Source organism: Hemiscyllium ocellatum, chromosome 14 (genome assembly GCF_020745735.1).
Source record: "Hemiscyllium ocellatum isolate sHemOce1 chromosome 14, sHemOce1.pat.X.cur, whole genome shotgun sequence".
Lineage (NCBI taxonomy): Eukaryota > Metazoa > Chordata > Chondrichthyes > Orectolobiformes > Hemiscylliidae > Hemiscyllium > Hemiscyllium ocellatum.
In genome coordinates this window covers 17672845-17697675 of record NC_083414.1, presented here as the reverse complement: position 1 = coordinate 17697675, position 24831 = coordinate 17672845, and the positions used below count along the sequence as shown (strand labels likewise).

At 41.7% G+C, this 24831-nt stretch overlaps 1 protein-coding gene across 5 annotated transcripts in view; it reads right to left on the bottom strand.

Annotated features, from left to right (window-relative positions):
- Positions 1–24831, bottom strand: part of dnase1l4.1 (deoxyribonuclease 1 like 4, tandem duplicate 1) — a 114983-nt gene that overhangs the window by 17987 nt on the left and 72165 nt on the right. For 4 of the 5 annotated variants that reach the window (XM_060835420.1, XM_060835422.1, XM_060835421.1 and 1 more), the window contains 4 exons: positions 21625–21768; positions 6296–6405; positions 4806–4894; positions 1049–1132 (listed from right to left, as the gene is read on the bottom strand). In XM_060835420.1, the coding sequence (XP_060691403.1) occupies positions 1049–1132; positions 4806–4894; positions 6296–6376 (254 nt within the window). In that variant the 5' untranslated portion in view covers positions 6377–6405; positions 21625–21768. Of the gene's footprint in view, positions 1–1048; positions 1133–4805; positions 4895–6295; positions 6406–12858; positions 12925–21624; positions 21769–24831 lie in introns of those variants that run through there. The other variant, XM_060835419.1, reaches the window with a different exon arrangement.

Below are 24831 nucleotides of genomic sequence, written 5' to 3'. Positions count from 1 at the left end.
CTATCAGAAATAGCCAACTTAAGAATGGATATTTTGAACTGACCCGGCTACTGACAGCAATGAGAATTGTGATACATGAACCAACATCTGAGGAGCAGTGTTAAAACAGCTCCTTCCCCATTTCACCCTAATAGCATATAATGTATTGCATTCTGAAACAAAGTGTCTGTGAAACAAGATATGATCCTCATATTTGTTAGGCAAAAGTTGGTACTGCAGATGCTGGAGGTTAGAGTCAAGATTAGAGTAGTGCTGGAAAAGCACAGCAGGTCAGGCAGCATCCGAAGAGCAGGAAAATTGATGTTTTGAGCAAAAGCCCTTCATCCGGAAACCATATCCTGGTTCATGTCCCATATCTCATATCACCAGAAAACCAAGGCTCAGGAAAGCCCTTCCTGATGAACGGCTTTTGCCCAAAACGTCATTTTTCCTGTTCCTTGGATGCTGCCTGACCTGCTGTGCTTTTCCAGCTCTCTTCATATTTGTTATTGATTCTTGACCATTCGCTTGACTTAGTCTCCAGAAAGCATTTTGCCAGCAAGACATAGAGGAGATGGGAGTCCTCTGAGACCCAACTCCTGCCCTTACTTCCAAAGCCCCTGAGTCTTCTCTCTGTGACCCTCAATCTTATAATTCCCAATACACCTTGCCAGAGAATCATTTGAACTTTCACCTTCTAGGATCCTGGGAGTCATTCTGCTGATTCCCAGGATCCCTGGGAGTTCCCTTGCTGACTATCCAGCTGAAAGAGAAGGCTCCCATCTCTTTAACAAGATTCCACCTAATGGTTTTTTATTCTTTTCAAATTAGTGTGCATTTTAAAAGAACCCTTGTTGCAATTATTCGGTGAAGCTCCCAGTGGAAGGGAACAGGTTATAATATCCAAATATGAAAAATTAGCAACCTTTTGAGGCAAACTGGAAACATGTCTAGACACTGAACTTTCAACCTTGGAAAAACAAGCAAAAACTCAACTCTCTGCTTGAGTTTGTCAAATCCCCATTTTTGACATTCTTTTATGTTCTTTGATCTTTGCTTCTTTACTCACCGATAAACAAAGAGGTACTGCTCCTTGTAAGTTGCTCGCCCCAGGGGTTTGCTTAGTACGAAGGAGTAATGGTTTGCAGCTTGTCTGCAATTGTGGAAAAGAAAAAGAAAGGTAAGTGCAGAGAATCAACAAGCAGCTATCTTCAGTCCTATAGATTGAAATTCCCAAGACTGGATTTTATTGGGGAACAGATTCCTGATCCTCCATCACAAGTCAAAATAATATGTTCGGAGTCACCTTGATAAGTTAACACTGGGACTTTCATTCCCAACAAGGAGAATGTCCCAATTTAGAGAGCTTGAGCATCCCAGCAGACAGTTCAGGCATAAGCCCTTCATCAGGAAGCCCTTTCCTGATGAAGGGCTTCTGCCCGAAACATCGATTCTCCTGCTCCTTGGATGCTGCCTGACCTGTTGTGCTTTTCCAGTGCTGCACTCTCGACTCTGATCTCTAGCAACTGCAGTGCTCACCTTCTCCACCCTGATAAATGGGACGGTAGACTTTGTCATATGAAAAAAGGTTGAATAGCTTAGATGATAGCTTAGATGATTGAGAAATGATCCTTATAAAACATATGCAGAATGGATGTTTCTTCTTTAGAATCACATTACGGAAACAGACCCTTTGGTCCAACCAGTCCATGCTGAACTAGTTCCACCTGTGTACTCCTGGCCCATCTCGCTCCATACCTTTCCTATTCATGTACTTATCTGAGTGTCTTTCAAATGTTGTAACTGTGCCCATCTCTGCCACTTCCTCAGGAAGTTTATACCACATGCAAACCAATGTCTGTGTAAAAAAATTACTCCATGGAGACATTTATTTTCTGTGTGGGTAAGCAGTCTGCAGAATTTTCATACCCAAACAAGGTTGCAGCAGTGTCGCTGGATACTTTTAAGGCTGAGCGAGTTAGTAAGAAAGTCAAAGTGTCTCTGAAGTAGACAGGAAAATGAAGGTCACAATCAGATTATCCATGATCTTACCAAATGGTGGAGTGAAAACAAGGCTGGATGGACTACTCCTACTCCTAAATCGTATGTTTAAACGTGGTGAGGACCAGAGAAAAGATTAACAGGAAATTCATACAGTGAGGCCTACAGCTGCCTCACAGCCCAACTGGAATGTTACACTTTTTGTGCTGCCATTTGCTGCTTCCTGACAATGCTTTATATGCAAATTCAATCAGGAAGTTGCACAGGCTTTTGTAGAATTTCCATTGTGTACACTTGTATTCACACAGCAACCATTGGGAATTACAGAATTATTATGGTTCAAAATGAGGCCATCAGTCTCTTGTCTCTACACTGACCGTCTCAACACTTTGAGTCAGTGCCAATCTTTTCCCTGCAGTGATCTGCGTCTGCCACCCATCTGTTCACTACAATATCATTGCCATTTTGAAGTTCTGCACAGTTTATAATTCTCCCAACTTCTGTTAACATGAAAACTTTGAAGTTGTCCTTTACACATCAAAATCCTGAACAAAGAGACCTTGGAGTCCAGGTTCATAGCTCTTGAAAATAGAGTCAAGGGTACATAGGATAGTGAAGAAGGCATTTGGTATGCTTTCCTTTAATGAGTACTGGAGATGGGAGGTCATGTTGCGGCTATACAGGACATTGGTTCAGCCACTTTTGGAATATTGTGTGCAATTCTGGACACAAGAAGTATGTTGTGAAACTTGAAGAGGTTCAGAAAAGATTTACAAGGATATTGCCAGGGTTGAAGGGTTTGAGCTATAGGGAGAGGTTGAATAGGCTGGAGATGTTTTCCCTGGAGCGTTTGAGGCTGAGGGGTGATCTTATAGAGGTTTATAAAATCATGACGGGCATGGATCGGAAAAATAGCCAACGTCTTTTCCCTGAGGTGGGGGAGTCCAGAATTTGAGGGCATAGGTTTAGGGTGAGAGGAGAAAAATATAAAAGAGACCTAAGGGACGATTTTTTCATGCAGAGGGTGGTACACGTATGGAATGAGCTGCCAGGGGAAGTGGTGGAGGCTGGTACAATTGCAACATTTAAAAGGCATCTGGATGGGTATATGAATAGGAAGGGTTTGGAGGGATATGGGTCGGATGCTGGCAGGTGGGACTAGATTAGGTTGGGATATCTGGTCGGCATGGATGAGTTGGACCGAAGGATCTGTTTCCATGTTGTACATCTCTATGACTCTATTTTCACGTATAAGGAAGACCAATACTAATCGCTAGAAACTCGATTGCAAACCTTCTTTCAGTCTGAAGAATACCAACCAACCATTAGTCACTGTTTTCTATTCCTCAAGTAATTTTATATCCACATTTCTAGAACAAGATGTCACAGATTTAATGTAGTTTCCTAATGAAACAATGATGACATCAGGAGAAATCTTTCCACACAGCAAGTGGTTGGGATCTGAATTACATTTCTGACAGTGTGATACAACTAGGTTTAATTGTGACACTCGAGTGAATTACATTATAACCTGAAAGGGAAAAATATGCAGCACTATGGGGAGAAGGTGAGGGAGTGGCACTCCTTTGGTGAATCAACACAGATACAATGCTCCAAATGATCTCCATCTGTGCTATAGCAATTCTGGGATCCCCACAAGCAATGAGATAAATGAGGAGATAAATTAGTTTGCTGGTCATGGGTGAGGTGTAGAGACTGACCAAGACATTGAAATAACATTTTTGCTTTACTTCAGATAACACCACATTGTCACAAAAATCAGCTGCTTGGAAATAAGATCTTAACCAGTTGAGATACATGAGCAAATATTATGGGAATGGGAAGTGATAGAGACAAAGGAAATAGCCTTAACAAATTTTCTTTAAAAATTCTACTTTGCTGCAAGTTTAGTCTTTTCGAATCATCATGAATATATATCATTTTCCCTACCCTGGCATTTGCCCAGCATCTTGACTCCACCTGCAACAGTTGACAACACTGTTCCCTGCCAATCCAGCACTCAGTTGCTGCCTCATTTCAAGACATGAACATATCGTCTGGACCCAAGACTTTCGGTCAGTAGACTAGATTAGATTCCCTACAGTGTGGAAACAGGCCCTTCGGCCCAACAAGTCCACACTGACCCTCCGAAGAGCAACCCACCCAGACTCATTCCCTTACATTTACTTCTGACTAATCCACTTAATACTACGGACAATTTAGCATGCCCAATTCACCTAGCCTGCACATCTTTGGACTGTGAGAGGAAACCAGAGCACCCAGAGGAAACCCTTGCAGACATGGGGAGAACGTGCAAACTCCACACAGACAGTTGCCCGAAATGTGGCAGGTTTTCATGTTATTAGGTTTAAATGAGACAGGTGAACATGCAAAATCCTATGACAGTATCTGGAGGTGAAGAAGAGGTTCTCCTGGTTAGGAGGCTGAATGTTTCTACAACAATCAGCCACACAAAAAGCAAAACAAATGGCCATTCCTCCCAATGCTAGTCGTACTATGCAGGAAGTGGCTGTGTCACACATGACAACTAAGTAGTTTGCTAGACTGCTTCAGAAGACAATTAAGATTGAAGCTTGTAGATTGGCCCAGAGCCCAATGTGAGTGGAACTAGTTAGAAGTGACAGCCTCTCTGCTCAAAGACAGGATGAATCAGTTCTGCTTTCATGGCAATTACCAGCCATGTTATGTTCAATTTCACCACTTGGCACAATGACCTTTGAACTCCTGATTTCTTGGTGACTAGCCAAGCACCACTATCACCAGACTACCACACATCAGCAGGTTGACTAATTGATTGCACTTACCTATTCAGCTCTTCCATCAGCCTTTTTGTGGCTTTTTCTGACTTGTCAGTGACTTCCATGATCAGGGTGATGTCATAACGTAACAAAATCTAAGCAAATGAAACAATTAAATGATGTTGTCATGTAGGACAGGCTAACACATTGAAATAAATCTTTAAAACTTCCCTTGTGAAAAGTTGCTCGATTTAAAGCAAGATCTTATGAAGGGAATATTCACTGGATCTGATTAAATACATTTCAAATCTAAAAGCCCTTTGATTTCTAGTCAATAATCAATCAATCTCTATCTCCCTATTACTTTAAATGCAGCATTGCTCCTTCTCTTACAATAGTTAGCTGCAAAGCTGAAAATATTTTTGAGTTTGGCTTGTGCCAGTATAAATTGCCACAAACACATCTGCATATTAAAGTACCTATGAGTGGTGCATAGTAATAGACTCATTTGAAGACACTGATATAGTGTTCCTGTACATATTATCTGATAAAGTGAGAAGGAAAGAAAGGGAGTTAGACATGTGGATCTGACTTTGACACTTGCATAAAAGAACATTCAGAGACAGTAAAACAAAGAACACAGAATTCACTTTCCCCATGTGGTGGGTTAGATCACAGGGCTAGATTTAGTCAAGTGGAAAGGTAGTGGGTCCTGCTACCTTCCCATCTCTGCCTTGATTATATTTATGGCAGGAAGCTTGTGGACAGCTTTCCTGCCCCATCACAAATTCAGGCTCTACAGAGGGCAATTAAGGCTGGGGTCACCAAATTGCCACTAGTATCCACCCTGTAACAGGTGGGGGAACTTCCCATGTAGGGAGATTGAAAATTAAACAGTGGATTGCTCGCTGTTCACTCATCTGTATCCTCAGCAACCCTAGACCTCAGGAGGGTGAAACACCAGCAGCATCCATTGCCTCCCTGGTGGCACCACTGATTAGAGGTAGGCCTTTGGCTGCTGAGGTAAGAGTCTGATGGAAATGAATTCAGCATACCTTCCCAAAGACAGGCAGAGCAGATCTGACATAGGCATTGCAGAGGGCAGGTCCCCTCCGTTAAAAATCAGTTCTCAAAGGGGACGAGATTTCATTGGAATAAAACAATCTGACAATTTATTATAATGTATTGAAACATGCAATTTTACAATATGCATGATTCTGAGTTTTTTACACAATTAGCATTCCTGAGATTGCAGTTACAACTTGGTTAACTGGTTCCGTTGGGTTACTTGCTCATAAACAAACATATTTTTCCCTATATTTCCCACCGTGTGCATGTTGGTGTTGAAATCCCAAGGCACAATTGGCAACTATAATTATGCATTCGCTTTTCACTTAGTAATCTCGACAATGTTGTTTTTCTTAAAGATTGTTGAGGTTTGCACATGGTCTTGGGGTTGTGGAAGTGATTTGAGCTGCTTCCTCGATGCATTTTTAGTTAGCTTAGAGTATTAGAGTGTTGAACAATCGATACTGTGAAATTACGATGAGACTCACATTGACAATTGTTGACACAACATTGGGTTTGGAGATTTTGCTTGTCCCAAGCCGCTGAATGTTAAATGCAGCAATCTTCATCTTTGCTCACATACGTTCGATCCAGAATTCTAATAAAGGCAAAGAAACACACCAGCCATATTAACTTACGGACATCCCATTGTCACAAAACTGATCATTCAAGTGAATTACACTGTTTAATTCTAAATGGAATTTAGTTTACACTTTGTGATTGTACGTGTTAGCTTTCTTGCCATTTTTGGAAAGGAAACATCTACGAAATTCTGGGTTGGTCATGCATTTGATTCAAGCTCCCTTCGTGCTTAGTTTTGTGGCAAGTATGAGTCAAACATATTAAGCAGGTCTTAGATCCAAACAGTTACCTGTGCAGATGTAGCTAGTCTCAGCTACAATGTTATAATTAGACACATCTGTCTCTAGGTGATACAAGAAAAAGATCAGCCAAGATTCCTGCTTCTGATCATTATCAGTGACTTCTCTGGAAAGTGGACACAAGGGAATATCAGGAAAAGGCATTAATTGAGTAGCATCTGTTAAAACTCCAAATAATGTTCACTCATCCGTGACCTTTGTTTTAAATGAGTGGTATGGAGTCGAGCTTGACAGAGTATAGCTCTGTCAGAGTACGTAACTTCAGTATTTGATGAGTGAGGGGTTTCAGTGCTATATGGGAACTAGGCCTATCCTGCAATATTACAAGCAGCACAGGAGTGAGACCAAAGGAGAACATAACTGATAGCTGATATCCAGATGCATTACATAGTCAAGTGTTTGATTCACAAATGGATAAGCTCACAAGACTTTAGTTCAGCCACATTTGGAGTATTGAGTGCAGTTCTGGTCAGTATATGAAGGATGTGGAAGCATTGAGAAGGTGCAAAAGAGTTTTACTAGGATGTTACTTGGATTAGAGTGGATTAGCTATTAAGGAAAGGTTGGACAAACTTGAATTGCTTTCACTAGATTATCTGAGGCTGAGAGGTGACATGATCAAAGTGCATAAAATTATGAGAGATATGGATAGGGTGGATAGTCAGAGTTTGTTACCCAGATAGAAATGTCAAATACTAAGGGACATAAAGTGAGAGGAGGAAAGTTTAAAGGAGAGGTGCAAAATATTTTACACAAAGAGCGGTATGTGCCTGGAATGTGGTGCCAGGGGAGGTGGTAGAAGCAAATACAGTAGCAACTTTTAAGAGGCATTTAAACAAACACATAACAGGCAGAAAATAGAGGGATGTGGACTAAGGGCAGGCAGATGGACTTAGTTGAGAATGGCATCATGCTTGACGGGGACATGGTGGGCCAAAGGGCCTGATCCTGTGCTTTACTGCTCTATACATTTGTAGTCAAGGCTATCTCCCCGCAGGCTAGAAGGACAGAAGTAAGAGGGCAAAGATGGAATTTTGAGAATTCCAACAACATAAATAGAAACATGAAAGAGGTTCGTCTGAAAAAGCATGAGAGGCTATGTTCAAAAATTTATTATCAAGTAAAAGCACACGGGTAATAGTCTTTGGATTACTATCTGAGCCATGAGCAAAGGATAAATAATATCAGACAGACTTAAATGTCAGCATGACTTAAAGTGGATGCGGAAGAGATGGGTTTCAACTAATGAGACACCGGCACCAGCACTGAGGGAACTGTTCCATTAGAAAAGTTTTCATTTAAACTGCACTGAGACTAAATTCTTATGAGTCATAAAACTAGAGGAATGGAGAGGACTTTAAATAAATAGAGAGGACAAGGTTCAAGGGAAGGCACATTTCAAAGATTAAAAAGAGAGAACAACGTAATATGCACAGTGATATGGGTAAGGATAACGAGTGTGTGAAAGGAAGGGATAGAGCATATAAATAAAAATGTGTCCAGTTATTAAGGTCAGAGCTGGAAATAAAGCATAGATCATAGATCATAGAATCTCTACAGTGTGGAGATGGCCATTTGGCCCAACAAGTGCTGGCAAATGGGATTAGATTACTGCATGAATTTATGTAAAACTCTGTTATCTCACTTTTTAGATTAGAATCAATCTAAACACCATGGCATAGACAGAGAACACAGGGGGCCAACACCTTCAACATATTGTCTAGCTATCACCATTGTTAACAGCTAACTCGAGAATGCAACTTTAAAAAAAGCTTTTGTGACTTACACATGAAACAAGTGAAACTATCACTGTATTCTAACAGAAGAAAGGCTTAACAGACAATCAATTTTTCAATGTACAGTTTCAGTTACATCACATTGTAAATTTTTGCTATAAATTCTGTGTTATGATCGAGCCCTCCACTATCACCTGATGAAGGAGCGTCGCTCCGAAAGCTAGTGTGCTTCCAATTAAACCTGTTGGACTATAACCTGGTGTTGTGTGATTTTTAACTTTGTATACCCACCAGTCCAACACCGGCATCTCCAAATCGGGATTAGATTCAGTTAGGAGACCTGGTTGGCATGGATGAGTTGGTCCGAATGATCTGTTTCCGAGCTGTACATCTCTGTGACTCTATGAATCTAAGTCCACACTGACCCTCTTAAGAGAATCCCACCCAGACCCATTCACCTACCGCTTTACATTTCCCCTGACAAATGTACCCAACCTACATATCCCTGAACACTATGGGCAATTTACCTTGGCCAATTCACCTAGCCTGCACATAAAGTCATAGAATCATAGAGATGTACAGCATGGAAACAGACCCTTCGGTCCAACCCATCCAAGCTGACCAGATATCCCAACCCAATCTAGTCCCACCTGCCAGCACCCAGTCGATAATCCTCCAAACCCTTCCTATTCATATACCTATCCAAATGCCTCTTAAATGTTGCAATTGTACCAGCCTCCACCACTTCCTTTGGCAGCTCATTCTATACACGTCCCCCTACATCTTTGGGCATAAATAGTAACTAGGCAGAAATAAAGTTTTGAACTGACTTCACACATCAAGCATAATGAGATGGATGCTTTGGTCATGGAAGCAAAAATACATTGTATAATATGATAGCCATTTATTAGCAAGGGAAAGAAGTGACTGATGGGAGTAGTTTGTAGAAACTATCCCCTTCAATTCAAAAACAACAGCCATACATTGGAAAAAGTTACTGATTGAGAAGTAGTAGAATTTGTAAGAAAAGTACTGTAATAATTTTTGGGCAATTCTAATCTTTAAGCAAACCAAGTGAGCAGAAGTAATTTTGAGGATGAGGTTGCATATGTATTTGAGACAATTTCTTTAGAACAATGTATTGTGGAAACAACCAGGAAGAGGTTATTTTAAATCTGGCAATGTTTAATGAGGCAGGAGTAAGTAATGATCTTCTAATAAAGAATGAATCTATATTATCTTATTTCATTTTCAGTTGAGGGCTGAGAAACATTGATCTGAAACCACTTTTTAAACATTAAATAAAGGAAATTACAGATGTGTGAGAATAAAGTTGCTAAAATAGACCAGGAAAATAAATATACTGGGGTAGACAAGTTTTGGCAGACATGTAAGGAGATATTTTACCAGACTTAACATTGGGGAAAATGACTATACAAAAGGTGAACCATCCATGCCCAACTGAGGAACTCCTGAAGTAGAGTCATACCAGACTCAAAACATTAACTCTTTTTTTTTCTCCATAGATGCTCCCAGACCTGATGAGTTTCTCCAATATTCTCTATATTTATGTAAAAATGGCACACTGAATGCATTGTAAGACTGTGCCAATGCATAAATAAAAAAAAGGGACTATGAAAAAGAAATAGAAAATTCTGGAGCTACTCTGCAGGTCAAGCAGCATCTATGGACAGATGAAGCTAGGGACAAAATGTTGAGTTTTTTTTGGTCAGAACCCAACATCTTCTTTCCAGGGATGAAGTCACCTGACAAGGAAATTGCCCTCCAAAAGCTTGTGATTTCAAATGAACTTGTTGGACTATAACCTTACAGCTTGTGACATCTGAACATGTTTTTCATCTCCCCCTGTATCTCCAAGTGGGCTGATTGATGCTTCAGTAATTTTTAACAATTTATATTTTCCAACCATATTAGACATCAATTAAATGCAAAAGCAAAGGCAGGGCATTTTAATCAAAGTCAAAACCATTAAAGGAAAAACGACTTTGACTAAATTATAGAATCATAGAATCCTTACAGAGTGGAAGCGAGTCATTCGGCCCATCAAGTCTACACTGCTCCTCCAAAGGACATCCTTCCCAGACCCACCCCTCCACCCTATTCCTGTAAATCTGTGTTTTCCCTGGCTAATCCACCTAGCCTGCATATTCCTGGACACTATGGGCAATTTAGCATGGCCAATCCACCTATGCCCCACAACTTTGAACTGTGGGAGGAAACTGGAGCACCCAGAGGAAACCCACGCAGAATCCACAGATAGTCACCTGAGGCTAGAATTGAACTTGGATCCCTGGTTTACTTCATCTTTTTTAAAAGATGTTTACAGGTTAATGTAGTTGAACTGAAAAAATATCATTTTCCCCCTATGCTTGCTTCTTGTACAATCTAGGTAAAAACAATGACTGCAGATGCTGGAAAACAGATTCTGGATTAGTGGTGCTGGAAGAGCACAGCAGTTCAGGCAACATCCAAGGAGCAGTAAAATCGATGTTTCGGGCAAAAGCCCTTCATCAGGAATACAGGCAGAGAGCCTGAAGGGTGGACAGGCCTGAACTGCAGTGCTCTTCCAGCACCACTAATCCAGAATCTTGTACAATCTGCCAAGGATCACTTCAATCATGAATATATTCCCTTCAAATAAGGTAGACTAAAATTCATTTGGATCTTATAGCAGAGTTGCCCATGGAGCTAGATAAACTCCATCCTCCATCTCCATCCTCAATGAATTCAACTACTCTTGACAGAAAGCATTATTTATGGTAATAACTAGAGACCATCAAACTAAAATCTTTGTCTTTCTATAGAGGCTGAGCCTTTGACCTAATTCCAGCATTTTCTATCAATTTATGGCTGTCCGTTCCAACAAGTAGTTCTACAATGTGGTGGTTGCCTTTTGTTCAAGCCTGCATTACAGAAAAATCGTGCTTTAGAAACAGCACTTAAAGTGTTGGTGATGTAATGGCATTACAGAAAACACACATTTTAAAAGTTTGCGTTTTAGAAACAGCGTCACCAATGCATCAATCGCATTACACAAATTCACATTAACAAAACACGCATTATAGCAGACCGAACTGTATTACCAAGTGGCTAATTACTAAAATAGCTTTCTCCCAATTCTGACCTTGTGAACAAACTGGGGAAGGGACACTCGACCTGAAACGTTAACCCTGATTTCTCTCCACAGATGTTGCCAGACTCGCTGACCTTTTCCAGCAATTTCTATTTTTGTTTCTGATTTACAACATCAGCAGTCCTTTCAGTTTCTCTGATGTCAGCTACCTGGCTAACCTCACTACAATCACTACGGCGATCTTGCAGTTAAAAAGATTCCAGTTAATCGTTCCGATGGTCCTCTGGGACAATACCAACTTTATGTTAACTTTGTCTGAGTTAGACAGCCATTCTTAAAAGCATTTAGTTGTGTTATTTCCACAAAATAAATTTGGTTTCATGGGTCTTTCTTCAGAAATGAATTCCCGACCAGTCTTTCACTTTCCTCTTTGCTGCACCCTGCTTGGCTTGACAATTACCGATTGGAGACAGCAGGCGAAGATAGATATTATCTTGCTACATTTTCTGATGTTTCGCAAACATGTTACCGCATTCCTTAGTGTTTCACATTTTCATCTGTTTCCCTCTTCCTGGCCCCATCACATACCACAAGCCTTTGAGTTGCCTCAGTGACTGTTAATGCTGGTTTGTTTTTACAATCATTCGAAAGGCTTTCAAGACAATTTCATGTCATGGAATATGTATATATTTACTATATAATGTAATAACATAATATTATTTCTATTCTTCTACAGATGCTACCAAATCTGCTAAGTTTCTCCTGTACGTTCTGTCTTTATGTCATGACTATCACTGTGTTGTAGGCCTTTACATTAATGAAATCTTACCCCAATTCTGAAAATTATCATGTCATCAGTGTCAAAGTAAATTTTTTCTATCAGTTTCAAGTTTCAGCTTGGATTTCAGTTATACAAGTTCATATATTTCCTCTCCATCTGAAATAAAACCACCTCAAAATCTGCGATCCATTTGTCAAAAAGTAGAAGTAGCTCCAAGCTACATTTGCTTTAATAGTTTTGCATTAAGTTCTTTGCAATTTTGCAAATCGTGGTTTTGCAGCGACCGTGCAGATTCATTATAATCTGACTTAAAAATTACAGTAATGCTGATTCTCATAATAACTGCAAAAGCAAATTTTTTTTCTTTTGTAAGAACTTTTGTAAGACACTCACTTTTCAACAATTCCCCAAGAAAGTTAAGTTTTCTGGAATTGTTCTTTTCAAAGTTTCATATTCCTGAAAATATTTAGGTAATCACCACTTTCATTTATGCATTTTTTTTGACATTCCTACTCATGCTAAAGCTTTATACAAGTAAATAAACAAAAGAGTTCTTTACCTGATTCAAGCAGAATCTGCTGCGGCACTTGTAGTCTGTGCAGAGTTTGAACATAAGTTGAAAAACCTGCTTGATGAGTTAGAGAGTCATAGAGTTACAGAGTCTTGGAGATGTGCGGCATGGAAACAGACCCTTCAGTCCAACTTGTCTATGCTGACCAGACATCTTAAATAAATCTTGTTCCATTTGCCAGCATTTGGCCCATAACCCTCCAAACCCTTCCTATTCATATACCTATCGTAGTTGTACCAGCCTCCACCACTTCCTCTGGTAGCTCATTCCATACACACACCACCCTCTGTGTGAAAAAGTTGTCCCTTAGGTCCCTTTTAAATCATAGAATCATACAGTGTGGGAACAGGCCCTTTGTCCCAAGAAGTCCACACTGACCCTCCGAACATAACCCACCCAGACTCATTCCCCAGACTAAGCACCTAATGTACACATAAATTGCTATGGACAATTTAGCATGGCCAATTCACCTACCCTGCACATCTTTGGATTGTGAGAGGACACCGGACCACCCGGAGGAAACCCACGCAGACACGGGGAGAATGTGCAAACTCCACACAGAGAGTCACCCAAGGTGGGAATTGAACCCAGGTTCTTGTCACTGTGGCCTAACTAATGCCCTGTACAGCCACAACATGACCTTCCAACTCCTATACTCAATGCACTGACCGATAAAGGCAAGCGTACCAAACACCTTCTTCACTATCCTGTCTGCCTGTGGCTCCACTTGCAAGGAACTATGAACCTGCAACACGCCCCAGAACCATACCATTAATTGTATAAGCCCTGCCCAAATTTGCATTTCCCATTTGAACTGACAAACTTCCAACTCAGGTGACTGTCCAACCAGTGAGCTTGGTAAACACCTGTACTGGATAACGTCAACAAGAACTCAAACTCTGCCATTGAAGAAATTGGCCAGTCTTTCACTTATTTATTTGTTTAATGTTAAACAGTTTACTTATTCTGGCTGCATGTGGTGGTTGATGCTAAAGTTCATTCTGCAATAAAAATTGATAACATTAAATGTTACGGTGTTATCTGGCAAGCGAACGGCAGGGAATTCTACTTATTTGAATCATGAAGGGAAGGATATAGCTACTTTGGTGGAGGTGCAATAAGTGACTCTTGCATGATAATGAGCAAAGGTTGCATTGACTAAGGGACAGGGGAAAGTCTACAGTGAAGCACTAAAAAGTCAAGAAGCAACAATGCATCCCAAGTAGGGCTTGATGACTGGTTACACACATTCCTAATGTGCCTGCCTCTCATACATCTGCTTTCCACTCTCTTGCTGTTGGTTGTTTCACATGGTTAATCTCACGGCCCATTGCCTTTGCACACTAACTGGTAACTATGAAGACTTTTGTCAATCCACTTTGGACTGTCTTTTCAAATGACCATTCTCCTGCCACTACAAAAGGGTTTAAAAACACAGTTATTTTAAGCCACTATGATTGTTCTCAAGGGTAATGTGCAGCCGTGCAGGGAAAATTCACCTTCTGAATATTATATAAAAGGAGAAAAGTCCTGCATCCGTCACAGAAAGTTAACATACACGTTCAACAAGCACGAAGGAAGGCAAATGAAGTGTCCACTTCTTTTATTTCAAAAATATAATTTATTCATAAAAATATTTTGATAGCTGTACAATTAGTGGTGCCATTCTTATGTATGCATTGCATTTCTTTGCATACACAGTTCAGACTGAATTATTTGTATATGCAAGTCTGGACGTTGACCATCCAGATGTTTAGCTGAGGCATCAGCGGAGCCCAGTTACTGAGTGGGCCCCCTGTTCTTCTTTGGCAGGCAGACATTACACAGTGGGCTTTCCCCACCGCGCCTCGGTGGCAGCTGCCCCAAGCTTCAGCACGTAGTCCTGGATTTTGGAATGTGCCAGTCTGCAATATTCAGTCGAGTCAACTCCTTCAGCTGGAAGAGCAACAGGTTTCAGACCAAAGAGCGTCTCCCATCGAGTTGATGATCCTCCAGGCACAGTTGATGATCATCTTGGTGTGCGTCCTGGAGAACAGACCATAGAGCACGGAGTCCAGCGTCACAGAGCTGCTCGGGACAAACCTCAACAAACACCACTGCATTCCTCTCCAGACTTCCTTTGCATAGGCACATTCCAGAAGGAGGTGTGTGACAGTCTCGTCCACTCCACAGCCACTTTGAGGGCAGCATGCGGTGAGGCAAGTGTCCGAGCGTGCATACAGGATTTCACCAGCAGAACCCTTCTCACCCCCAGCCAAGCCATATCTTGGTGCTTGTTGGAAAGTTCTTACGATGAGGCATTCTGTGAAATGACTTTGACAGTCTGCCCAGGGAACCGCTCAACAGGATCCCACCCTCTCCTTTCCCCGAAGGGTCTCAAGGACACTACATGCTGACCACTTCCTGATGACTCGTGGTCAAAGGTGTTTCTTTTCCTAAATTTCTCCACGAAGGTCAGATGATATGGAATGGTCCAAATACTTAGAGCGTTCTGTGGCAGCGAGGCCAGGTCCATCCTTTGCCAACACCGGGGACAGGTAGAACATCAGTACGTAGTGACACTTGGTGTTCGCGTACCAGGGATCCACGCACAGTTTGATGCAGCCACACACAAAGGCTGCCATCAGGATGAGGGTGGCATTTGGTGTGTTTTTTTCCCCCGTTGCCCAGATCTTCATACATTGTGTCCCTTCGGATCTGGTCCATCTTTGATCTCTACATAAAGTGGAAGATGGCACAGGTAACTGCGACGGCACAGGTTCTGAGAATAGGCCAGACCTGTGCCACATATAACAACACTGACAGTGCCTCACACCTGATGACCAGGTTTTTTTCCCGCGATGGAGAGTGAGTGTTGCTCCCATCTGTCCAGTTTCTGCCTCACTTTACAGATACGCTCCTCCCAAGACTTGGCACACACTCCAGGCCCTCCAAACCAAATACCCAGAACCTTTAGGTGGTCAGTCCTGACGGTGAAGAGGATCAAGGATTGATCAGCCCAGTTCCCGAAGAGGATGGCCTCGCTCTTACCTTGATTTACCTTGGCCCCCGAGGCCCACTCGAACTGGTCACATATGCACGAGTCTGTGCACAGACAGCAAATCTGAGCAGAAAACAGCGACATCATCCATGTACAGGGAGGCTGCCAGGAATAATCACCCCTCTCAGGCTCGCATCCTTCCTGATGGACTCGGCAAATGGCTCTATGCAGCACACAAACAAGGCAGGAGAGAGAGGGCAGCCCTGCCTGACTCCAGATCTGTCTGGGAAGCTATCTGATTCCCACCCATTGATTGAGACTGCACTGACAATGTTGGCGTAGAGCAGTCGAATCCAATTGCAGATTCCCTCTCCAAAGCCCATTTTGGAGAGAATATCTGTCATATACATGTGCGATTTCCTGTCAAAGGCTTTCTCCTGGTCCAGGTTGATGAGGCAGGTGTCCACCCCCTGTCCTGCATGTAGGTGATTGTATCCCTGAGGAGTGCAAGACTCTCAGTGATCTTCCTGCCAGATACAGCACAGGTTTGGTCAGGGTGAATCACCAACGCCAGAGCAGACCTGACCTGGTTGGCGATGACAGGATTTTGCAATCTATGTTTAATAGTGAGAATGGTCTCCAATTTTTGATTTCCACCCTCTCCCACTTCTGCTGGTAGATGAGGGTGATGATGCCTTTCCTCATGGACTCCCTCATGGTACCTGCCCGAAGCATACTGACATACACCTCCAGCAGGTCCTGGCCAATCAAGTCCCACAGAGCAGAATGGAACTCAACTAGTAAGCCTTCGCGTCCGGGAGTTTTATTCTTTTCAAAGGACTTGAGGGCCTTGGTCAGCCCCTCCAGAGATAGCGGCTGGTCCAGCCTCTCCTGTGTTCTGTCACCTAAGACTTCCGTGATAGAGGACAGGAATGACTGGGAGGCCGCGCTGTCGGTTGGCTTCGAGTCATACAGACTGGCATAGAAGGATTTGCTGATCCTCATGACGTCAGCCTGAGATGACGTCACTGAGCCATCTTCTTTCTTCAGGCGGCTGAGCACAGAACTCTCTTTGTGCACCTTCTGGAAGAAGAAACGTGAGCACGTCTCGTCCTGCTCCACGGAGCGGATCCTGGACCAGAAGATTTTCTTGGAGGCCTCCGAGGCAAAGAGCGAGGCTTGCTGGCCCTTCACCTCCTTCTGGTCCTCCATGACATCAAGCCCCATCGTCTGCAGCAAGAGTAGGTTCTGCATACTTTCCTGGAGTTGGGACAGTTTTCCCCACCTCCCTATCACCTCCTGAACACCTTTGAGGATGAAGAACCTCTTGATGTTCCCTTTTACTGTTTTCCACCAGTCTGCTGGGGACTCAAAGAGGGGCTTCATGGTTCTCCAACCAGAGTAATCCCTCTTGAGCTCCTCAATGTTTCCCAGGGTCAACAGCTTTGTGTTCAGTTTCCACGTTCCCTTACCAGCCCGCTGCTCATCCTGTAGGTGACAGTCGGCCAGCAGGAGAAGTGGTTAGAAAAGAACACCAGCTTGATGTTGGTGGATCTGACTAAGAGCTTCAAAGGGATTGGAGTATCAATAAGAGTTCTGGTCATCTGATGATCCATCAATGTTTCACACTCAAGAGAGACCTTTCAGATGCACTTACTGTGGGATTGGGTTCATGCAATCATCCCATCTCACAGTACAGCAGCGAGTTCACGGTGGGGAGAGGGATTCACTTGGAAAGTCCTCCTGCTGAATCACCGGCGAGTTCATACAGAACTGCAGGAGTTGGACTTTGTTATTAGTCACAACCAGCATATGAAGCATATTCATTGGTTCATAAACACCAGCTCAGTTTGAGTTGTTAATATTCGGGATAAAAATACAATAAAAATAAGGAGGTTCATAAAACTGAGGTGCTAAAACTGGACAAGGCAGTGATCAGTCCACAGCTGGCAGACTGTTAACATTGTCAGTCTCCTTTCAAAGGAGCGATACAGTTATTTTCTAATCAACCTTTCAGAGATGTTGTTACTTCTGGAGCAGGTGGTATCTGAACCCAGGCAGCTCAGACAAGGTTAATGCTAGGATGAAGGGATTGTCTTAGTTGAGTAAAGTTGAGTAGATTAGGCATGTAAACCTTGCAGTTTGAAGAATAAGAGGCAGCCCTACTGCAACATATAAATTTCTTTCTGTGCTTGACAAGCTAGATGTGGAGACACAGTTTCCCCTTGTGGGAGAGAGCAGGGCTAGAGGGCATAAACTCAAAGTAAGGAGTCGACCATTTAAGGCAGAGATAAGCAGGAATTTCTTCTCTCAGAGGGTAGTCAGCCTGTGAAATTCTTTACCACAGAGTGTTGAAAAGGTTGGGTCTTCAAGATTGTGACAAAAGGATTTTTGATCCGAGCGAGTTGCAGTGGAAAGGGTGGAAAGCAGAGTTGAGGATTATCAGGTCAGCGATGATCTCATTGAATGGCAGAGCAGACTTAATGGTCTGTTTTATTCCAACATCTTATGGTCTTTTAATTCCTGGAAGGTTGGTTAATGCTAACTAATGCAGTAAAGAAAGCCATATGAATGCCTGAGAGCTTATGAAGACCCGATGCATTTTCTATCTCACCCATGAAACACAGTCACGTGATATGATGAATGAAAGCTGCTGGAAGTAAGAGAAGCTTGACGAGCTCAGAGAAGGAAATATGGGCTGCCAGAGGAAGTGGTGCAACATTTAAAAGGCATTTGGGCTGGTATATGAAGAAGAAGTGTTTGGAGGGATATGGGCCAAGTGCTGGGACTAGATTAGTTTAGGATATCTGTTTGGCATGAACGAGTTGGACCGAAGGGTCTGTTTCCGTGCTGTACATCTCACAGAGGATGGTACGTGTATGGAATGAGCTGTCAGAGGAAGTGGTGGAGGCTGGTACAATAGCAGCATTTAAAAGGCATCTGGATGGGTATATGAATAGGAAGGGTTTGGAGGGATATGGGCTGGGTGCTGGCAGGTGGGACTTGATTGGGTTGGGATATCTGGTCAGCATGGACAGGTTGGATGAAGGGTCTGTTTCCATGCTCTGCATCTCTATGACTCTATGGCAGAACAACAGTGTTGAATGATAGACTCATGGAAATGAATTAGCACATTATTTCAAATGGGAAAGAAAGTGCAAGAGTTTAATTTTGTACAGTATTTCTTGCAAAATTTCTCAGCACAACTGCTGCTAGTTTTGCGACCAGATGGTCCATTGGACTGTTCCCACAACCTGGTAGCTGGAACTTCACGACTAGATACTGCCTACCACCCACACCTCCAACCAACCATCCATAGCCATGAAATCTCCTGGCTGAAACAAAAAACTAGAGGAAAAGTCCAGGTTCAATAAACCGAAAAATATACCTTGGAAAATTGTTCTCCAATACCTCCCCACAGCATCAACAAGCATCCTGACCAAATATCCAAAATAACTTGACATGGACCCCTGCAATGTGCTAAATATTTCAATGAATCATTAAACTAAGCCACTAAAGAAAGTGTCTCTAGTTCAGTTTTCATGGATAGTAATGCTTCTGTTCCTTCTGTACAGAAATGAAAGTCCCTTTCTGAGATAATACAGATTTGGCAGACAACAATGAATTATTCCTCACCATCTATTCTGATGGTTCACGTGGCTATTAAATATTCCAAAGCTCTCAAAGAAAAGTAGGTGATCAAGTGTCCTGCCCTCACGTCTCCCTCAACAATTCCTGCTAGTCCATCGAGTTGTTCCCACAACATGATAAATGGAGCTTCACGACTAGATACTGCTTACCACCCACACCTCCTACCAACCATCCACAGCCAGGGTGGCGCTGTGGCTCAGTGGTTAGCACTGCTGCCTCACAGCACCAGGGACCCAGGTTTGATTTCAGCCATGGGCAACTGCCTGTGTGAAGTTTGCACATTCTCCCTGTGTCTGTGTGGGTTTCCTCCAGGTGCTCTGATTTCCTCCCATGGTCCAAAAACGTGCAGCTTAGGTGAATTGGCCATGCTAAATTGCCCATAATGTTAGATGCATTAGTCAGAGGGCAATGGGTCTGGTTACTCTTCAAAGGGTTGGTTTGGGACGAATGGCCTGCTCCCCACACTGTATGGAATCCAATCTAAACAAATACCAAAGAGAAATTGATTTAGTGTCAGGCTTTGTTACAGGAACACTAATCCAGCGTCTAAAGTAATTAAACCCCAGAAAATGAGTTTAATCCCATTGCGTTGTTTGAGAACTCGAATTTAGTTTTAAATAATCTAGAAATCAAATGGTGTTATCAACAAAAAGTTCTGATGAGATTCTCAACTTTGTATTGATCTTTGGGGAAGGAAACCTGCCATTCTTACCTATTTTGCAGCGTAGGGGACAACCCGACACTAACTTGACTGACCTCTAGTAAACAACTCAGTGGTGGGACAATAAGACTATCACCATCTTCCTGGGGCAATTAAAGATGAGATAATAAATTGCCAGCAGCTCTCACTTCCTGAGAATGAATGACAGTCCAGAGTGGTTCTTATGAAATACCCATACAATAAGCATTACTAATTTAAAGAAGGCTGAAAACCACACAATACCAGGTTATAGTCCAACAGGTTTATTTGGAAGCACAAGTTTTCGGAGCATTGCTCCTTCGTCAGGTAGCTCATGGAGCAGGATCATGAGACACACAAGTTATAGCAAAAGATCATAGTGTCACACAACTATGAACAAACCTAGATTGCTGTTAAGTCTTTCATCTTTTAGAATGGATTACTGGTTTCAACTCATTTAATTTCCAGAACTTCTTTTAAGTCGCATTCTTGAGATAACTTAAGATTTTGTTTAAAGAAAGGGATATCTCAGACAATGATTTAAACATGTGAGCTTAGAGTCTGTATGTATTCCAATCTTGAGTCAAACTGGTTCCATTTCCAAAGTAGAAGTTTATAACGTGTCACATAGATTGACTGCCTAGAGATTGTGGGCTTTTTGAACAAAATCGAATGTATCTGCAAATACATTGCTACAAACGCATATTCACCACATAGTGTGTGTGTGTGTGTGTGTGTGTGTGTGTGTGTGTGTGTGTGTGTGTGTGTGTGTGTGTGTGTGTGTGTGTGTGTGTGTGTGAATGTAAGTGCGTGTGGGAGAGAGAGAGAGAGAGACAGTGTGAGTGTGTATGTGCACATGTGAGATTGCATGTGTGTGTGTACACACACGTACCTGATAGATTATGTCTGTAAGTGTGATGAAGTATGTTCCTGTGAGAGGGTGTGCACATAGGTATGAGTGTCATGGGTGTGTGTATGTGTGTGCCTGAGAGAGACCATGTGTATGAGAGAGGGTTTGCATGAGTGTGTGTATGTCAGAGTGTGCATATATGTGTACTTGTGTGTGTGAGTGTATAGTGTATTGGGGTCACCAATTTAAAGAAATTCACCACAGGGAATACTTGAGGACAATTTAATGTGATCAGGAACAATAGAAATGTGACCATTTATAAGAATGCTTCAGCAATGAGATGTCCTGGTAGGTGACGAACATGCCATGGTTTAATACACTAGCTTTAAAAGAAAGCGATTCACTCAGGAGAACATTTTCAGTCTTGGCATCAATTTCCAGTTGGAAATTCCTATTTGTTGCTGGTAGACCCAAATGATGTGTACTGCGGCCCTGCTTTCGTTAACTTCACCTTCTTTAAAAGGATAGTAAGAAGCTCAGTGTTTGGATGTTACCCCAATGCGAATGCAACATCAACTACAAGGAAGCACTTACTTTAAATGGACGTGCACAACATGTGATGGTCCAACTTAATCCAGAATTAGAAATGGTTGGAGATTCATAACAGTGTGCTTATGTAGAGATTATAATCTGTGGACTCACAAAAGATAATCTGTTGCTTGAAAAATGTTGGAAGGTCTGCAGAGGGAACAGAAGATGAAAAACTCATGTGGAAAAAAACACATACTTAAAGTGCTAAATGGTCAGAGCAGTATACAATCATAGCATGAACATCTCACAGGCTAGCTAATCTGGTTCTTGTGGGAGAGTGGTAGTGCCCTACTTCAGAGCTAGGCAACCTAGGTTCAAGTCTTACCTGCTGTAGAGCGTATCATCCCTGAAATGATCAAGCACTCAGCTTTGTAATAGTTATATTTTAAAAAGCAGTTTACAAATTCCCTTTCTTCAGCTGTAAATGCAATTTTAACCAAGTATTCCAAATATTAAAATGCACAGCATCTTGAATACTCCAAATAATGCAAATACATTTGCTACATGTGACATTACTGGAATATATGCATTTTGCTACGGACCGGGCCAGACCCTCTCAAAATATTTTAGGAGGGTGGCCTTGTCCCTAATTTTTTCTTATTTTAAAAAGACAGATGTTTAGATTACTTACAGTGTGGAAACAGGCCCTTCGGCCCAACAAGTCCACACCGACCCGTTGAAGCGAAACCCACCCATACCCCTACATTTACCCCTTACCTAACACTACGGGCAATTTAGCATAGTCAATTTGCCTGACCCGCACATCTTTGGACTGTGGGAGGAAACCGGAGCACCCGGAGGAAACCCACGCAGACACGGGGAGAACGTGCAAACTCCACACAGTCAGTCGCCTGAGTCGGGAATTGAACCCAGGTCTCTGGCGCTGTGAGGCAGCAGTGCTAACCACTGTGCCACCGTGCCGCCCGGAAGTGGATATTCCAGGTATGATGCAGCTGGTCAAACCACTTAACTTTAAACAAAACAGAATTTATTTAAACACTACAACTGAAACATAAACAAAAGATTACAGAATTTAGAATAGCTTAACTATTGGAAAACTTAACTGAACCAACACAACACATTAACTAAGGAGCTGTTCCAGTTCCTGTAATGTCCCATAACCACTTCCTTTGGCAAAACATGAGTTCTAACAGGCAGACGAGATTTTAGAGAGAAAAGTTAGTCAGAAATCATCTGCTGAAGCTTGGAACCTTTCTCTGCACTGCAGCAGCTTCTCTGCTGTAGTTAAACCAGCAGCTTCTTACTGTTGCAGCCAAACCAAGCTAAAACAAAACCTGAACTGAGAGAATTGGCCACTCCCCTGCCATTGTTAAAGTAGACATTTTGGTACTTCTGCCTTTAAGATCTCTCTTGAGGAAAACCAAGGACAAAATAACTTTTTTAAAGTGATAGCATCCTCACAATTTATGTTTATTAGATGCTCTTGAATTGCTCACAACAAAAACAGAGCAACAGATCAATAGTTTTATGAGTGTTTCTGCTGCTGGGAGCTGCATACAGTTTCAACCACCATTTCTCTTACTCACTTCAGTATTGCAATGGATTCCATCTGGTCTAGATTGTCTAATGCATAGGCAGTACAATTATGGATCTTGTGGTACAATGGTATTGCTCCTGCCTCTGAGGCCGAAGGTCTGGTTCAAGTCCCACCTGTTCCAGAGGTGTGTAATGACATCTCTGAATAGGTTGATTAAAACTATCCACATACACTGTACACATGGCTTCAACCAATCTGTGTGGCTAGAAGTTTAAAATGCTATTGACACTTGTGACAAGTTTATGTTTGAACCAAATGTGGATGCCTGCTCGAGAACGTTGCATGTGGTCTTAATTTATTATCTGCAAAAATTACTTGTTCTAGATGAAAGGTTAGAAATGCCAATCGCATATGGACAAAACATTTTTTACACACACACACACACACACACTCTCATGATAATTTAAGAACATTGTACCACAGAAGAAGCCATGTTGAGATGATATAAAATTCCTTTTGAAAACATGATATTTCAGATGTCACATTAAGTAGACCATATGCATTCTCCTTCCTCTAAAATTTGATTCCTGTTTCTTGGCATGATACCACTAATATCATAGGGTCTCAAACACACACAGTTGCTTTCTCTCAATTCATTAAAAAAAGCTAACTGTTTATTCTTTAAGATGTTTAAGAGAAAGATATTTGAAAACAGAATTCATTACATTTCAGGGAATCTTAATGAATTTTATTTTGGACATCTGCTTGTTTCACTTTTACTTTTATTTTTTGATCAGTTACTTTTCTAAGAATGTTGTCATCTGATTGAGGTGTTTCCCTCAGTGTCTGAGTCATCTTTCACTTTAAATTTATTCCTTGTCTATCAAATATACAGAATAGTTGCCACTTTATAGCTGCATACTTTTACTCTAAACTGCTACGAAACAGCTTTATGTTTGAGGGTCTGTTTTATCTTTTTTCTCATGGCACTTGAGATTGAGGTCCAAATCTCCTGAGCTCATCAGAGACTTGATGACATGCACCAGTAAAGATAATGAAGGGAAGTATGTTATTTCTCAATCAGTGCAGATCCGATCTGTGTAACTGCTCAAAGTAATCTGATTGACTATGGTCTGTGGAGGAAAGGAACATGTTTCTGTGATGTTTCAGAGATAGCATCTTCTACTGGTAAAAATCTCATTGTATTAATTTCAGGATTGCACCTAACTCATTAGAAACTATCCTTCCCTCTCATCAGTAAGTACAATTCAGCGCCATCTATGGATAGCTCTTCATTGTCATGGATAGATCTTGCTATGTTTCATATTAATCTTTTGTAATCCTAATGACATTGTTCCATATATAACAATGAAATCTGTGGAAATAACATTCAACGCCTTGGTTTCACTCTGTTTGTTTAAATGGTGTACCAATGCATCAGTGTAATAACAGGGTCTTTTGGGAAATAATTGTTAAAGGACCAAACAATCTATATCTATGTTTGAAGTTTTAACTCCAAATTACACGATTACTTCTTTTCCATTCTGTTATATCTGCTAGTTTGCCTACATTCCTGTTGGATTCATGTTTTCATCCTCATTCTACAATAAAAACACTTTTCAAATATCTTTCTGTGGCGTTCATTCCCCCATTCCCTGCAATAGTCTCCTGTCCAACCATCAATGAACTGGTCACTGATTTCTAGTGGAGTT